General features: G+C 41.2%; 1 protein-coding gene across 9 annotated transcripts in view; it reads left to right on the forward strand.

Annotated features, from left to right (window-relative positions):
* Positions 1 to 18805, forward strand: part of AFF1 (ALF transcription elongation factor 1) — a 193799-nt gene that overhangs the window by 149665 nt on the left and 25329 nt on the right. For all 9 annotated transcript variants that reach the window (XM_070791753.1, XM_070791748.1, XM_070791750.1 and 6 more), the window contains 3 exons: positions 11183 to 11237; positions 11355 to 11392; positions 14185 to 14341. In XM_070791753.1, coding sequence (XP_070647854.1) covers positions 11183 to 11237; positions 11355 to 11392; positions 14185 to 14341 — 250 coding nt within the window. The remainder of the gene's footprint in view (positions 1 to 11182; positions 11238 to 11354; positions 11393 to 14184; positions 14342 to 18805) is intronic.

Here is an 18805-nt window from a genome sequence, read left to right on the forward strand (position 1 = left end):
ACACAGACCATAAGAGGACCCAGCTACTGTCTTTACTGGGGGCAGCGAGGGAAGGCAAGCTGAAGTGCTTGCAGCCCTACAAGAACTTGGCAATAAGAACAGGGACAAGGAGCGCCCTGAGCAGCAGATCAAGTGGGGCAGCTGCACCTAACGAGGGAAGGGGCTGTGTCCTGGGCCGGTGTGGAGAGGGAGAAAGGCCCCTGGATCTGACCTGGTCCCAGCTGCCCCTGCCCACTCCGTTTTCCATCAGCTTTCAGACTGAGGTCGTTCGTAGGGACTCAGAGCGTTTTCTATGACCATTTTGCTACTCAGGGTTGCTCTCCTGATGAAGTGAGTTAAACCACTGAAATCAGAGGTGCCTGCAAGTTTATAACAGATATGCTCATGTCCTGTGACACGTGTAGTGTTTTATTTTTTAATTTGAAAAATTTTGAATAATTTATATGTGTATTTATTTTTTGGCTGTCCTGGGTCTTCGTAGCTGTGCCAGGGCTTTCTCTAGTTGCAGCGAGAGGGACTACTCTTCAGTTGTGGTACCTAGGCTTCTCACTGCCGTGGCTTCTCTTATTGCAGAGCATGGGCTCTACGGCACTCGGGCTCAAATGTTGTGGAGCGCCGGCTTAGTTGCCGCGTGGCCTGTGGAATCTTCCTGGACCAGGGATCGAACCTGTGTCCCCTCCGTTGGCAGGCAGATTCTTAACCACTGGACCACTGGGGAAGTCCCTGTAGTGTTTTCTGGATAAAAACTATTGCTTTGCCATGTATAAAATTAACCTAGAGAAGAACATTTGTTTTGATCCTAATAGGTTTGGAGAAGGGAGGAAAGCAGGGCCTGGTGCAGGTAGAGAGGACCAGAGTGATGAAGGAGAGAGAAATCTTGAGGCTGGATGAATACAGTGGGTTGTATGCCCAGGGGGTTGGCAGTATTGATTAGCGCCAAAATGAAATGTCCCTATGGGGAAAAGAATCACTTTTATGGAGATTGGATGACAGCTGAGTCCCAGTTAATTCTGTCGAGGGCAAGTGTTGTTTCAGAGTTAGCATGGCAGATCTCTTAGCGCTCACAGGTTCGTTTGATCTTGGGTCAGCCTGAGGGTTCTTTGACAAGCAGTTAAACTGTCTGAATGGCACAGAGCCTGGCAGGGAGACCGTCTAATGCACTTTGGATGTCAGGAAAGAAGATGTTAATTTCAGGGTCATTTGTTCTTTGGTTTTAAAAATCAATCTAGGTCCTAATACTTTTTCTTTCAGAGTTCCTAGTACTTGGGCCTCCTTACAAAAGTGGAGTGGTGCTTATCAAAGGGGGTTAAGAGGACCTGGCCCTGGAGAATAAGCTGTGGATATTAATAACTTTTAACATCTGTCCAGACTTGGGTGTGGGTGGGCAGTAGCCAGGTGGTAGAAGAATGTAAGTGTGAAAGAAATGTCTTGAATCCGTTACGTTTAATCTCTGTAGTTGAAACTCTAGTTAGCTGTCAAGTGATGAGTTTGTTCTTCCACGCACCACAGGGAAGGGATTAGCTGGGAATCCAGTGCTGTTTGCCCCCAAGTTTAGGGCAGGGGATGTTGATTTAAGGGCTCCTAGCTTTGGAATTCTCTGCCTTTCCAAGACTTAGGTCTGTTGAGTTCTTGGGGCACGGTACAAAGCAATTCCTTTTTCTGTACCGCTGTTACGCCCTTGGGGCTTCCCAGGTGGCTCAGTGATAAAGAATCCGCCTGCCAAGTAGGAGACACGGGTTCAGTCCCTGGGTCGGGAAGATCCTGTGGAGGAGGGCATGGCAACCCACTCCAGTATTCTTGCCTGGAGAATCCCATGGACAGAGGAGCCTGGTGGGCTACAGTCCATGGGGTCGCAAAGAGTTGGCTATGACTTACTAACAACAGCAACATTATTTCCTTCATGTGTGTGATCGTGGGTAGTACATTCAGACACGGTTTCCTAATACCAGTGCTTTCACCAGCCTCTCAAAATGGATAACGTGCTAATGTTTTAGAAGCTATACAGCAGTTGATGGGCATTGTTGTGACTGACTTGCTTCTCCTTCTCACCCACTACCTCCCCCAACATTGCCAAGTCCTAACTAGATGGTGCCCTCCTTTCTGTTTATTTTTGCTTCAGAAATCATCAGTTAGAGAAGTGAACAACTACAGCAATTTGAAAAAAAATGTTTTTAATGTATTTATTTACAACTGTGCTGGGTCTTTATTGCTGCACAGCATGTGGGATCTTCCTGGATCCAGGGATCAGACCCATGTCTCCTGCATTGGCAGGTAGATTCTTTACCACTGAGTCACCAGGGAAGCCCAGCAATTTGAAATTTTTATTACTTACTTGGAACATTTCTTTTCACATGAGGGGAAGCCTTTGAACCTGAAGACTGGGGTTGGGATTGTCCTGGAAGTTTGATCAGGCTTCACTGGTGGCTCAGATGGTAAAGTATCCATCTGCCAATGCAGGAGACCCAGGATTCAATCCCTGGGTTTGGAAGATCCCCTGGAGAAGGGAATGGCAACCCATGCCAGTATTCTGGCCTGGAGAATTCCATGGTCAGAGGAACCTGGCATGCTACTGTTCATAAAGTCACAAAGAGACACTGAGTGACTAACACTTTCACACACACACACACACACACACACACATATATAAATATGTAAAACTGAATCACTTTGCTGTACAGCAGAAATTAACACAACATTATAAATCAGCTGAACTTCAGTTAACAAAAAAGTTTGTGCTTTATGAAGGTGTCTGACCTGAGATCTTTATTTCACTTGACAGCTCTGACTTAAAGGGCTCTTTGCTGATAAATGTTTGGAAGAAGTATTAATAGTAGAAGTTACCCTAAGGGGCTAAACTTATAAATTATTTGTCCTTTCGAGTATACTCCTGTCCCTTATTCACAGTTCTTCAGCTCTTTTTGAAAGCAAGGAACATATATTTGTGCTGGTCAGTGATATATTTGTACATCTACAGTAAATCTTCAGCTTCTCAGAATGTAAATGAAGAGCTTTTCATTAATAATAATTCTTGGTTCTCAAATATCTGGCATTGCTAGAAAAAGATGCATTCTGTTTTTATTCCCAACTGAATAAGTAATTGTGAATCCAAAGTTACTGGTATTCATAATTATTTTAGTGATGTAGATATAGAAGAAAATGTTCTATTTTTCAAGAGAAAAAAGTAGAGGTATTAAATGACAGAGAATAAAGCTTTTTTTTTTTTTTTTAATGAGTTACTATTAGCCATGTTATAGAGACATCAGAGTTTATAATACTGGGTACTGAAAAATTTCCATGCTTGGGTGAAAGGAAACAAATGATCATTCTGAACAGTGTTTGAAAATTTTGTTTATTTCAGAATTATAGTTACTGTAACACATAAATTAATATTTGGAAAATGGTAAAACTCCCAAATGCAGAAGTACCTCCTTTCACGGTAGAATCAACAGTCTTTTGGAATAGTCAATTTAATTCTTGGATTTCTGGCTTTAGTAGACCATATTCTAGGATCTCTTGCAGGACAGTATTTAACTTAACATTGTATACAAAGTTATGCTAGGGACTTGCATAATATTGAAGGGATATTCTGGTGAAGCTGTGAAGTGAAGCATATATGTGTTTTATATTAACTTTTTGGCTGTGCTGGGTCTTCATTGCTGTGCGTGGGCTTTCTCTAGTTACAGTGCTTAGGCTTCTCACTGCGATGGCTTCTCTTGGTTCAGAGCATAGCCTCTAGGCACACGGGCTTCAGTAGTTGCGGCATGTGGGCCAGTAGTTGCCCCAAGGCATATGAACTTCTCTTGGGCCAGTTATTGAACCTGTGTCCCTTGATTTGGCAGATGGATTGTTAACCACTGGACCACCAGGGAAGTCCAAAGCATATTTTAAATAATTATAAAAACTACTGCCAAAGTGCTGGACAATCATCTTCTCCAAAGTATTCCCCTTGGATCTCTATATATTTCCCAAATGATGGCTTGAACTATTCTGGGAGCACCCCTTTAGGATAATATATACCTGGTCTTAGACCAAAGGTCAAAAAAAATGGACAAGGAGAATAAGTTTATCAAGTGCCTGTTGTACAGAAGGTGTTACGTAAATGAGTCTGTTTTATGTTCTGCATAAGAAAAATCATTCTCATTCTTTAACATGCTTTGACCCCAATTATATAAATATTATTCTCTGGGCTTGATGCCAGGCAATTTGGAGATGCTTCCAAAAGTTGCCTCCATTCATCCATTCAGTACTTAATTCTTAAACACATGCTATGTGGCTGGTGCTTGGGGAAACAATAGCCAACAAGATAAAGTCCTTGTCTTCATGTCTTGTAGCTAAATGCAGGTGGCATATAATACAAACTAGGTGATGTGATAGGGACAGGCTTGAGGAGGCATTTGGGGTGGTGGTGATGTTGATACTTCTGGGAGGCTCAGGAAAGTCTCTCAGAGAAGGTGGCATTTGATCTGGAACCTGAATGGTGAGAGGGAGGCAGATAATACTTGCCACCTTAAAAAAGGCTTGTTGGGCTGCAGGCTCTAAAGACATTTGAAAGCCAAGGAAACCAACCCTGAATGTTCACTGAAGGAATGATGCTGAAGCTCTAGTATACTTTGGCCGTGTGATGCAAAGAGCTCAGTCATTGGAAAAGACCCTGATGCTGGGTAAGATTGATGGCAGAAGGAGAAGGGGCCAGGAGAGGATGAGATTGCTGGATAGCATCACTGACTCAGTGGATGTGAGTTGAGAAAACTCTGAAAGAGAGCGGAGGACAGAGGAGCCAGGTGTGCTGCAGTCCATGGAGTTGCAAAGAGTCGGACACGACTGAGCGACTGAGCAGCAACAATTCTTATTGGAAGTGACTCAGTTCAGTTTAGTCACTCAGTCATGTCCGACTCTTTGCAACCGCCTGGACTGCAGCACACCAGGCTTCCCTGTCCATCACCAACTCCCGGACCTTGCTCAAACTCATGTTCATCGAGTCGGTGATGCCATCCAGCCATCTCATCCTCTGTCATCTCCTTCTCCTGCCTTCAATCTTTCCTAGCATCAGGGTCTTTTTCAACGAGTCAGCTCTTCGCATCAGGTGGCCAAAGTATTGGAGTTTCAGCTTCAACATCAATCCTTCCAATGAACACTCAGGACTGATTTCCTTTAGGATTGATTGGTTGGATTTCCAAGGGACTCTCAAGAGTCTTCTCCAACACCACAGTTCAAAAGCATCAATTCTTTGGCTCTCAGCTTTCTTTATAGTCCAACTCTCACATTCATACATGACTACTGAAAAAAACGTAGCTTTGATTAGATGGTCCTTTGTCGGCAAAGTAATGTCTCTGCTTTTTAGTATGCTATCTAGGGTCTAGTGGAAGTGACTACTTTGAAATAATTATGTGCATATGGAAGACAAATATGGGAGGGTGTCTGTCCTTAAGGGTCTATTTAAGTCTTATTTTTAATCATACTGCTAATTTACTTGAGTAAGTGACCCCAGAGTTTGCCCACTCAGCCACCCTGCAGAGGCCTCTGACGCCTTCCATAACCTATAACCTACCTCTTCACCTCCTTCTTTATGCTCCCCCAACACCCCAAACACACACACACACTTCCCACTCTGGCCACATTGACCTCTCTCCTGTTTCCTGTGCCCTGATCACCCTCCTGCATTTCTTGCACTGTGCCCCCTCCTTGGATGTCATCCCTTCACCAGTCCAGTCTTCCCTGACTAACCTGATATAGAAGAACAACACATAGCCACTTTCTCTCTTATGCTTTTCTCCCCTCTGCAGGCTTGTTACACATTGAGAAAGAATGTACTTTGGTTACTTACCTGCCTCCCCTGGGCTCTGAGTGCACAAGACAGGGATTTCTGTCTGCTTAGAGTTGTATCCATAAAGTCCAGAGCAGGGCCTGGCACATAGTAAATACTCAGAATAAATACGGAAGGAGAAAACATTGCACATAAACTTGATTAAATACCTGTAAGCAATGTTTAATAGAATATCATTTTCAGTAATCATTCTTCTAGATTTTGTTTCCAGTTGTCTAGTATGTCATCTTGTGCTAGTATCTTATTTATCATACTTAATGACTTAATCTTATTTATTAACTTCAATGGGCTTCCCTGGTGGCTCAGACAGTAAAGAATCTGCTTGCAGTGCAGACCTGGGTTTGATCCCTGGGTTGGGAAGATCCCCGGGAGAAGGGAATGGCTAGCCACTCCAGTATTCTTGCCTGGAGACTCCTATGGATGGAAGAACATATCTGGCTATGGTCCCTAGGGTCACAAAGAACTGGACATGATGGAGCTATTAACACACACAGACTTCAACTTTTCCTTCATTTATACCCTTGTGATTTTTCTCATGTCCTTGTTTGACTTCAGAAAGTCTTCACTTCATCCATGGAGTTTAAATAATCTTTCACACCTCTATAATTTTTGTCTTATTAACCTTAAGGTCACATACTATGGTGAATCAGGTATCCAGTGACTTATCCCTCTGCCCTGGTAGCCCACCATCTCCCATAGACGGTCTCTCCTAAACTTGAATTCTGCCAACTACTGTCACCATTTGGAGAGTCTCCAGTTTTATGCTGTGTCACAGTGTCTTAGGGGCTCCGCTTTTTTATTTAAAAAAAATTAATGGTATGTGGAGCCCTCTAAATAACTTGTCACCTCCCATCACCTCCTGCACAAAGCATTTGCAGTCCTTATTTCTGCCCTTCACCAAAAAAGAAATCCAATCCTGATGTAATTTAAACATTTGGGAAATATGAGAATTGTGCAGGTTTACACGTTCTCACATGCTCATTAGTGGTTTTTGAAAAGTACGTATCACTTCATTTGCCATTGTGGGCACGCCTAGTGCCAGGTTTGTGACTTATTAATCACAAGCAACTACTTTGAGCTTGCCTCCACTTGCTCTTTTCCAAATCAAAGGTATGGCCCGATCATAGGAAATGTTAAGCTAAGAAATCAGCGTATTGAAAGAGTTTGGGGTTCTGAATTAAGATGTTACAGCGTATTGGCAGTGGAAGCTTTGGGTAAGCCTAGTACAAGGGATAGTAAAAGAATAAAGGCTTGTCTGGTGTGTCTTCACACAGTAACCATCAGGCTCTGAGCTGCTGAAGCATGCCTGCTGGAACCTGCGTGCAGCTCTTTCAGCTTTGCAGAACAGCTGTCTGAAGAATGCATTTGTTTCAGAGGGGTTTGAGGATTGTTTGTAACCCTTCAGTAAGAAGTTCTCATAACCGATCATGTAAAATGTGGTTAAACCTACATGGTAGTTCAAAGAGTCGCTTTACCTGAGCATTTGCTTTCTTTTGAACAGTGCCAGGCCTGGCCGTATGGTTCCCTATGCTTTGAAATAACTTTTTTTTTTTCCCCCTTTGAGTTTGGAAATGAAATTCGTTATTTGACCAGTTTGAATAGTATGTAAACTAGTCCATCCTAAAGGAAATCAGTCCTGAATATTCATTGAAAGGACTGATGCTGAAGCTGAAACTCCCATACTTTGGCCACCTGATGCAAAGAACTGACTCATTTGAAAAGACCCTGATGCTGGGTAAGTTTGAAGGCAGGAGGAGAATAGTGTATTCATTTTACTCCAGCAGTATAGTTCGTACTTTCTTTTAAACCAGAGTCTTTCTCTCAGTGGCTTCTGGCACTTAGTTTTCATGCACTCAGTTAGGTTTTTTAACCACTGTCTTCTGTTGGCCAGAGCTAGGAGATGGTATCCAATGAAATGGCTTTTGCATGCCAGCTCCAGCATATAACCAACTTCATGATTTTAGGCAAGTTAGGTGGCTAGTCTGAGCTGTTTCCTCATCCCTTAGGATGTGAGGGGGTGATCAGAGCCAGCCCATGGGGTTGTGCATAGAATCACTGCAAGTTCAGATCACAGAAACAACACAGCTATGTTGTACTGTTACTTAATCAGCAAAAGGGTGCTGTTCATTCAGCCAGTTTCTTAGGCTGCCTGCCAAATTCTAGATAAAATATGAAGGCGAAAATCATATTTTCGCCTTCATATTTTCTGACTTGATCCTACCTCAGAAAAGCTTACAGTTCAGTATGGCCCTTGGGTCTAACGTTTCTTAACTTAGGTTTTATTGGTATGAAGGAGACTAGATCTAAGAGGTTTGCTTCTCTTTTAGTTGGTGCAAAGATGCTCACCCAAATGTGCTGTAATTTGTCATCTTGACATTCAAAGACCAGTCTATTGCATATATCAATAGAGTACAGTATGTGAAGCATAGTATAGTAATATATCTTATATGAAGATCCTAAAACATAACTAGTATGGTAATTTAGTGATATGCATGGCCTCAAATTCAGATATTTGTGGCACAAGTAGGGGAGTTTAGCAACTCATCCCTTTAAACATAACACCTTTACCTGTCTTCAAGTTACATTTTTTCCCAACTGTATAGATTCTTTTTTTAAAAAATTATAATGGCATTAATGTTTAATTTTCTATATTAACAAAACTTAGTCATGTTTTTTAAGTAACCTTTTTTCTTTTTAGAGATACAATATATGTTTGATATCTGAAACTTGACAAAATATCTCTTTCCCCAATACTGATTTATATTGAGCTACCCATCACTAATGATATACTAAACCTTGGTTTCTGGAAGATTCTGTGGCTACTGCTGGCTGAGTTGCAAGACATAATACACTGTGTCTGCTGACTCTTGTGTCAAATAAATGATGCCCATGAATTTCGATTAAGTGAAATGTTGGATTGGCCATTAAGTTTATTCATGCTTTCCTGTAAGACGGCATGGACAACCCAAAGGAACTTTTGGCTAACCTAATACCACGTGTAAATCCTTAGTACATCCTACATAAGTGTTTGGTTCTGTTTGACCTTATTGGTTTCTTCTCTCTGTCTCTCTTTTTCTTTTTGAGTTAATGCTTCTTTGGAGATATCTTTAGCAGTCTCTTTTACAGGTCACTATCAGTCAGCCCTTTCGGTCGTGAATAACCTGCAGGCTTGTTTTGTTACCATCTGCCTACCTAATGCTCTGAAGAGGAGAAGGATCTACGAGCATTTTTACAGTCCCTTTTTATCCCCTCAGCAAGTAGAGTAAAAGTCAGGACAAGTACCTTCTGAGTTACTGAACATACAGTATCTTATATACTTTCTGACTTGAGAGTATATATGCACAGAAGCTCGGCATTCAGTAGCTAAGCAAACAAAGTTTTTAGTTAGTCTTCTGCTTGCAACAGGAAGTGTGGTTGGATTACATGATCATTGATGTTTCAGGAAATTAAGGCAAATCAGCTTTATACAAAACAAACCCAATGACTGGGAAACAAAGAGGTCCATTTACTGTGGTTTTGTTGTTGCTGGTTTATACTGAATATACTTTGCCAGGTTTTTTTTTTTCTCCCTAGTTATATTATATCTAACATTTCTTCCAAAGATATATCTTTTTTTTTAATTTTTTTTTTTTTTTTATTGAAGGATAATTGCTTTACACAAAGATATATCTTTTATTTTCTGCTTGTGTGTATCCCAGCCAGGCTGTTTTTAAAGCAATAAACCTGTTGAGTGACTTTTTCTTGTACATCATTATGATTGCTGCTGCCAAGTTCTGCATCTGAAGGCTGTGTCTTCTATCCTTGCTAAAATAGGAATTTAGCTTCTACTTGGTAAATATTGGGCTTCCCAGGTGGCAGGAGATGCGGAAGACTTGGGTTCAATCCCTGGGTTGGGAAGATCCCCTGGAGGAGGAAATGGCAACCCACTTCAGTATTCTTGCCTGGAGAAACCCATGGACTCAGGAGGTCCAGGGTGGGCTATAGTCTGAAGGATTGCAAAGAGTCAGACACGGATGAACATACATAGAAAAATATCGAGGAAGGTCTACATTTACAAGTGGCTAACAGTTTTCATTTTTTGTGAAGAAACTTATCACAAGATGTTTTTTAGTGCATTTGTTGGTGAAAATAAGTCCTTGGCAGAATTAGGACATTGCACACAGGCAGTCATTTTGAAAGAGCCAAGTTTTATCCTTTACTTTCATTAGAAAATAAAGTGGTTTTTTTTTTTTTTACCATAGATTCCCCAAAAAATAATGCCTGCTTACTTCAGTGGCAGGTTAGCAACTGAACAATGAGTTTGCAATAAAAATTGTTTTTTAAGAATATCGAAGAGGTATTTTTAGAAGTACTGAAGGATTGTAACTTCTGTATAATTTGCTTTTTGGAACATCACTAATACTCCCTCTTTTTTCCCGTAGTTTCACTTACAGCATTTCCTCAAATAGTCATGCTTGTAAATTTGGGGGAAGTGGGAGGGAACAATTACTGATTTATTCCTTTGATGTTGGCTATCTCCATGGAAGAAGGTAAAGAAGAGGACAGGAAGGGAAGGGGCTAAGATCGGAGTAAACATGTACAGATTGGAAAATGTTTGCTTTTGATATTTAGGTTCATCATAAACCTGAATGCCTAGAGATAAGTCTTAATATAACTTTGAAGACATGAACTGAGTTTCTTTCATATTTCTATCTGAATGATAGCAGTAAGGTTAATCATTTTTTAGACAACAGTACTATCTGCATTACTACTGCTTTGTCCACTGATTAGTGTTCAAGCAGACAGAAGAAGAGGTTTGTGTGTGTGTGAAAAAGTTCAATGTTAATGTCTTTTGGACAAAGATGTAACGTAATTGGTGACAGTTGCCTCAATAAGCTTCATACATCTTATCCTATATTTATTAAATTAATATAGTTACTTTTAATAACATTTTATTTAATAATTTAATAATAAGTATTATTAAATAAGTATTAAAATAATCACAGAAGTATTAAATTAATAATGGTGCTTTTGAAGTGTCGGGCACTGTTTTCGTTGTTGTTTTCTTGTGTGGATGTGGAACTTAAGTCTCAGGGCTGGCAACAAACCCCTTGTAGAACTTGTAGTTCTGCTTTTAATGCTCCGAATGTGTGAAACAGTCAGCTTTGAAATGATAAGGAGCTTGGACTGAACAGGTTTCTGTGTTTAAATTGTAAAACTTAACATTTCCAGGAAAATGAAGCATTTGGTGAATAAAGAAAAGTTATGCCTGTCCCACCCCCTCTTGTTTCATTAAGCACTTTTTCCTGTTTATATGTGAAAAAAGGTTTTTGGACATTATTTTAAATTCTGCAATGTCTCTGCCCCTGCCTGTTCCAGCATGCTCAAAGATGACCTTCAGCTCAGTGACAGTGAGGACAGTGACAGCGATCAAGTAAGTTCTGTACACCCCATAATACCAAGACTCCTTTAATCCTCAGTATTTCTGAGCCACTTACCCTGTTTTTTTGTTCTCTTCCTGGTCCTTCTTCCCCTTACTGTGAATGTCTAGACCTCAGAGAAGCCTCCTTTCGCACCTGCACCTCCAAGGTACTGTGTTCTGGTCTCTCCCCATCTATACAGAATGTTTGCTTTTTCTACCAAATGGGGAAATTAGTCTTATTTAGTACTTTCATGGCGTCTTCATGGGAGGAGATGGAAGATCACAGGTAAAAGAAAGGACCTGTTTAATATTGCGGAAGCTTAAGTCAGCCCTCGAGAGGTTGTTTATAAAACAGAAAGAGTCCCTGTGTCCACCTGAATCTTTAGCTGGCTTTGTATGTTTAAAATTTGAGCCTTTAAAATAAGCTTCAATCACTTCCATCAGTATTATGTAACCAGCATTTGAGAAGTCATATTGAAGAGCCCAGTGTTTTTATGAAAGAGACAGGTTTACTATGTCTTCAAAACTAAAGCCAAATTATTTCTAGAAGTTGTTTTCCATAGTCCCTGTCTTCGCAGTTGTGTCGATTTTCCAGTTGTTTTAGGTGCTTTTTAAAAATGAACTGCAATACATTTTAGTGTGACAGAAAATGGCACCCTTTTCACTTTGTAAACAACCGTATTTTAGAAAATGTAATGCTTTCATTGCTGAAAATGGAAATTTTCTGAACTACCTTTATTTACCATATCCTCTGATACTGAATTTAATGATTTAATATGCCAGTACCTGACCTCCATGGACAGAGAGTTCAATTACCCCGTAGCTGTTTTAGTCCCTTGAGAGGTGGTCATCCATTTTGAGACAAGCTCACTGCTGAAAACCTCTCATCCAGCTGAGTTTCCTGTTAATGAGGGGGAAGGTCACTTAATTATGTGAGATCTTAAGGATTCATAAACTCTGCTTATTTATAGCTCATTTTGTTCAGTCATTTCTCATGACTTCTAACAACTTAGAAAATATGACAAAGTAACCTAACTTTGTCATAGGAGTGGATGAGGGGGGAAGAAAGAGAGAGAGAGAAAAAAAAATCCCTGCAAAGTGGAGGATACATCAGAGGCAGGAATAATATTGAAAGTGTATCTGTTTCTGACTCTCACTGGCTTAAGCTCGTTAGCTATTACAAATTTGAAATGAGAAAATTCTGGTTTTATATAGTGTTGTTTAAAAATCGCCTCAACTAGTGATTTTATTACTGTCTAATAAATTTTCATTATTCTAATATAGTTATTTAATGTATTGGTTATTTTGAAAATGTTCTGGGTAGATTTGGAGGCTTTCACAGTTGTAGTTATTAACTGCTTTGGCTAATTCCATCCGGGGCAAGGCTTTAAGATACGTGTTGCTATTCTTTGTCCAGCAGTATGTATGATCACTGTGTTTTCTCAGAGCCCTAGGGTTTTTGCCCTGTTCTGAAAACTTAACAGTTGTTATTCTCTCTGATATTCAGCTGATATTTGGGGATGATGTCTCATAAAGCAAGTCCATTTTATCATCTCCCCAAGAAGTGTGAGTGGATTATCACTTTCCAAAGGAACCCCATTTGTATTCAGCAGCCTCTGGCTACTCTGCAGTTGGTTCTCATATCAAGCATGCAGGGACACTTGAATGGATTGGCTGTTCTTTTATAAGTCAACTTCTTTGGGTTTTATATTGCAGGCCTCAGCAAACTTAAAAGGTCAGAAAGTCATGGTTTTAGGCTTTGTAGGCCATAAAGCCTGTGCTGCAACTCTTCAGCTCTGCTTTTGTAGTACAGAAAGGATGCAGAAAATAAAGGGGTGTGGCTGTATTCCAATAAAACTTTATTTAGAAAAGCAGGCAGCCAGCTCAGGCTATGGTTTGTCAACGCCTGATCTGGAGCAGCTGGCATCTTGCAGTTTACATAGCTCGCAGTGTTCTTCAGAAAAATCCCCCAGGCTTTTGTTAGGCAATTATCTGGTGAACTGTTTCAAGGGTTTTCACTGATTTTTGAGCCACCATGGATAGGCCTTGCTCTCAACTGGATATCATGGTCATGCGCTGTAGTGCTACAAGGTAATCTTTTTTTTTTTTTTTTTTTTCAACTTTTTACTTTGTATTGGGGTATAGCTGATTAACAATTGTGATAGTTTCAGGCAGACAGCAGAGGGACTCAGCCATACATGTATGTGTATCCATTCTCCCCTACGCTCTGCTCCCATCCAGGCTGCCACATAACATTGAGCAGATTTCCATGTGCTACACTGTAGGTCTTTGTTGGTTACCCTTTTTTTTTTTTTTTTTTTTGGATAGAGCATTAGTTTTTGCTAAGGCTTCTGTGATAGCACACTCTGGGTCAGGAAGATCCACTGGAGAAAGGATAGGCTACCCACTCCAGTATTCTTGGGTTCCCTTGTGACTCAGCTGGTAAAGAATCTGCTGGCAGTGCGGGAGACCTGGGTTTGATCCTGGGTTGGGAAGATCCCCTGGAGAAGGGAAAGGCTATCCACTCCACTATTCTGGCCTGGAAAATTCTGTGGAGTGTATGGTCCATGTGGTTGTAAAGAGTCCGACAGGACTGAGTGAGTTTCGCTTAGTTTTTATTTTATATATATATATATATTTTTTTTTTTTTAACTTTAACAATTTTTTTAAAACTTTTTATGTTATATTGGGATATAGCCAATAAATGTTGTGATAATTTCAGGTGGGCAGCAAAGGGACCCAGCCACACATATACATGTATCCATTCTCCCCCAGACTCCTCTGCCACCCAGGCTGCCACATAACATGGAGCATTGTTCCGTGCACTACACAAGAGGAGGACCTGCAAGGTTCTCTTGTTCTTTCGAGTAGCAGAAGAGCGGGCAAAAAGCGGAGTGAGTAAAGAGGGAAGGAATCCGCCTCGCCTGGGTCTCTGATTGCCTCTGTCGCTTCCCCGCAGCGCTCCACCGGCGCTGCCAGCAGCCGCGGCCTCAGCACATTCCAGCAGCGCCGAATCGGAGAGCACCAGCGACTCCGACAGCTCCTCGGACTCGGAGAGCGAGAGCAGCTCCAGTGACAGCGAGGAGAACGAACCCCGAGAAGCCCCGGCTCCCGAGGTACCGGGGGCGGGGGCGCCGTCGACCTCGGGGCTGGAAGCCCGGGTGCCGCCCCGTCCCGTCCCGGGGGCGGCGCTTTCCTGCCTCGCTTTCCTGTTTGTGTTTACTTGCTCACCCGGCATCTGGTGGTGGAGCTTGGGGGGGCGAGGTCTTCTCCCTCCTGTTGAAAAGGATAGGTCCTTCCCTGTGGCTGCCAGAGCCCTTCTGAAAAGCAACTCATTGAGAACGTGTACACCCCCTTTTCTTTTCCCTTCTTTTGAGAACCGAAGACTCTGTTTTCAGTAGGCAGCTATTTTCATATTAATGAGAAAGCGTTCTGAAATTTCAGGAATGCATGAATTCAGTCAAAAGGAGGCAGCCTGTTTTAGCAAAGGGCAGGAACAGTGAACTAGAAAGAAGCCATCAGAGGTTCTATTTTTGAATCACTAAAAGCCTGTGCATTAAATGGATGGCAAAGTAGTTTTGCCAGAGCCATCTTTCTTGGTCCCTCTGCCCCAAGTTGCTTATCCGCCACCCTCCAGAGGTATTGTAAAGATAAACAGAGGAGACTGAAAGTCTCAGGCACTAAGTCTATCTGGAGGATATAGGCTGTTTACTGGATTGCTGAGTACAAGAAGTGTAGTAACAATGAACAGAGTTGCCCAGTCTCTTCTAAACTTAGTGGAGCGACCCACTTGTATAGAGAAAAGTGTTCTGTGTATTTCAGGTAGGAATCCCAGGAAATGAGACTTTCTGATTAAAAAAGTGTTGACGTTTTCAGTATTTGTCTCTGCTGTTAAGAAAACAAGGCCACTGCGTTAGTGCATTAGCCAGACACGTCAGGAGATGGTGTCCTGACTGAAGAGCACAGTGTCTGAGGGCAAGGGAGGATGAGGACGGGGCTGAGTGTCATCGTGTTAGATGAGAGTTAATGTCTGGCATAGCGGTCAGTGCTCAGTAAATAGTTTTGGAGTGAATAAACATAGATGGGCATTAGTTGCACTTGAAGTGCCTTTCAGATTTTAGAAGCTGCTCTCTGTATTTCTGGGGGCTGATCTCTCCTGAGACACTAGTTGCTATTGAAGTAATTTTGCTGTGCCCCAGGGGGAAAAATACTGAATATTCTCTACAGAGAAACTATGTGCTTGTTCATAAGGTCTTTGCTTTAGGTCCCACCTTATTCATGAAGGAAAATCTGCATGCTTGTTTGGTTACTGTGATAAGCAAGAGAATCCAATTAAATCATAAAATTTGATTCAAATAAAATGGAAGTGGCACAGATTTGGCTGAATAATTGAAACTCGGAAGAAAAAATTAATCTGGCATTTGTATTAATGAAACATTGGATTGGCCTAAAAGTTTGGTTGGGTTTTTCTGTAACATCTGATGGAAAAATCTGAACAAACTTTCCGGCCAACCCATTGGTTGTATCTTGCTGCTCAAGAGGTTATTAAATAGAATAGATTTAGAGACTCTTTGCTGGAAAATGATGTTCCCATTCTACTTTACTTTTTAAAAGTCGCTTTCCTCCATAGGCTCATATTTTACATTTCTGTTACTATGCAAACTTAGACTTCAGTATGGTCTGTTGGTTACATACCAAGGCTTGGCTTCCTCAGACCTGTTTTTGTCTTTGTCTAGGTTTGAAACCTTTAATTTTCCCCAAAGTTATTTAACAACCTTTCTTTCCTTTTAAAATAAGTACCTGCATTATGGTAAAACTGAGTTAGTCGAGCACTACATGAATTCCATAATAGCCCGTAGTTACTAGTTTTAACTTTTTCACTCTATGTTTTATTTTTAATGCTGAGAAGTTCGCTTCTTAAAAGTCTCCGTTTAAAATTCATTTGACCGAGTAGTCCAGTGATCTTGTGAGATAGGAAATGTTATATGTGTGCCAACAGGCTGGTGGTGAACTTGGGGGAAAGCCACTGTGAGTCTCAGCTTTATAGTGAGTCAGCATGTAAACCTCAGCTTTTTAGACCATATGGGACGCATCGACCTTTTACTGCTTAAGTAAAGTTCAGAGAAAAATGACTTCTATTCTCAGTTATTCAAGCATCTGCTTAGTTTTCTAATCTAATTCTTTCTAATCCACTGCTTTGGTAGTAAACTACCATGGTTGATTATCTGCTAAGCTCTTGATACTTTCTTCATAAATTATGTGATATGACCATGAACCCTGGAAGGTTGGGAGTTTTCTTTTCACCTGTAAAGAAGTATTAACACTAAGATTGAAATCCATAGCCATTTAACTAGGAAGCCTTTTATTCTTACAGCACCATGCCACTTCTCTCTATTTTTTATTTTTTCCTTCTAAGTCTTGGAGTTGTACTCCCTCACCACAGCTTTGTTGTTTTACAGAAACCGTGGATGTATGTTGCGCATAGCTCAGAGCTTTTCTTTCAGAATAAATGGAATTTGCATCCTGAGAAGTGAGAAGTGAAGAGACATACAGTCAGACGTTTATCAAAAGGCTCATATGTTTCTGCACCTCCTCTGTGCAGTGTTGGGGTTGGTCCAGCCCTGGGAGATTGGGGTGGGGCATGAGGAAAGGCTGAGGAAAAGCAAAAGTCCAAACCTTGATCCTGGCTAGTTTTCGTCAGTCCCGTATGTAAAACTTTCCCCCGTCTCAGCACTCAAATAATACCTAGCCTTAAAGGAATTTTGTCCATTTTACGTGGTCATAGTAAGCATACAAAAGGATCACTCCTATCCTTTCCCCTTGTCTGCACATACTCAGTTCTGCCCTGCAATTGGGCCATAGGCCTCCCTTCTGGCCATTTTTAGGACCACAGTGGAAGAAAATGTGTTTTATTTCTGTATCCAGGACATTCCTTTAGGGACTACTAAATGTATCTTAAAGTGCCCTGTTTGGGGTTGGGGGAGGGGAGCAGATGTTATTTATACCAGGAATGACCTCCCCTTTTGGTTCATGCATAAGCACTCCTCTAGAAAGCAAGAGGGTCCGTGGCTGTGGTGGGGCTGTGGGCATAGCCCTGATGAGGGGGCCCTGTACCTTTTCTGATCTGGCTCCTTCCCAGTGGGTTAGAACTACCACCCCCTCAAGTCTTTGCAAGAAACAGTGTCTGACAAGTAGACGTTGGGTGTGAATCTTTTCTCTACCCTAAACAGCCATCCCGTCTTGTTAGAGTATTCAGTGCAGTTTTAAATCATGTGGGACTTTGTTAGGGTAGCTCTTCCTTCTTCCCTCCCTCCTTGCTCTGAAATTCAAATAAGAGCATGGGGGATAGAGTTGGTGTAAGTGGAGGGAGATACAAAGAAGATACATTGTCTTACGCAGGAAAACAACAACAAAATTCTGTAGCCCTCTTTCCTTAGAGTTCCTCTAAGTTCTGTTTTACTACCATTATACTAAGGCCAAACTAGCTACCTGACCAGTTTATTCCCTAAAATTTTTTCCTGGTCCCAAACCCTTTACATTATATCTACATATCTTAGACATATTACATTTGAATTTTTTTTTTTAATGAGTTGAATCATTTGGGATATCCCACTTGGGAAAATCATTAGCAGCAGTCTTATAAAATATCATCCACTTACTGGAGTGATTGCCTTATCCATAATGTAATCAGTTAAATTGAGATATCTTTCAATTAACTTCCCGGAGTGTTATGGAAATAATTTAGTCATACAAACCACCTGTCAGAATGGATCTTAAGAAAAACATGCAGCATGCCAGTGCTACACTGCCCTTTGAAAAAGAAAGTAATCACTAGTTACCCTGTTCACACATGAATATTTTCCCAAATAACATAAAATATATAGGTACAGTAATATACCAACATCCATGGAATTCTCCAGGCAAGAATACTGGAGTGGGTTGCCATTCCCTTCTCTAGGGGCTCTTCCCAACCCAGGGATCGAACCCAGGTCTCCCGCATTGCAGGCCGATTCTTTGCCATTCGAGCTACCCAGGAAGCCCCAAGATACCACTAGAAGTGCCGAAATAAATATCTCACGTACCCCAACCACTGTGTGCAAGACTAAAAGTAGAAGCCCAGTTGGGGAGAGAGAGAATGGGATGCACCAGTAGTCAGCAGCAAAGATTTCAGCATGATATCTGCTGTTAGGAAAACAGGAGAAGCCCGGGACTTTTGTATATTCTCCTAGTGAGTCGCACAAATAATCAGTATAATCTCACTGCTCTCAGTTGTGTGCTCTGGGGCCTCCCTGTGTTTCTTAGAAAAACAGGTGCTCATTCAGACCAGACTACCTGTAACAAGAGGCCTCGTGTTTGATTTTTAAAGAATTCAAAGGGGGAACTCATGGTTGACTAATGTGAACTCACTTAGTTCTTTTTACCCAGAAGGAAAATCTGAAATTCAGAAGACAGTGTATCTGTGATAAACTGTCATGTATTAGTGTTTTTAAGTACATTGAGAAATGAAATCAAGTCTTGAAAAAAGTCATTTTCAATTGATGAGTATGTCAAAAACAAAAAACAAAAAAAGGGATAAACCA

Source organism: Bos indicus, chromosome 6, assembly GCF_029378745.1.
Source record: "Bos indicus isolate NIAB-ARS_2022 breed Sahiwal x Tharparkar chromosome 6, NIAB-ARS_B.indTharparkar_mat_pri_1.0, whole genome shotgun sequence".
Taxonomy (NCBI): domain Eukaryota; kingdom Metazoa; phylum Chordata; class Mammalia; order Artiodactyla; family Bovidae; genus Bos; species Bos indicus.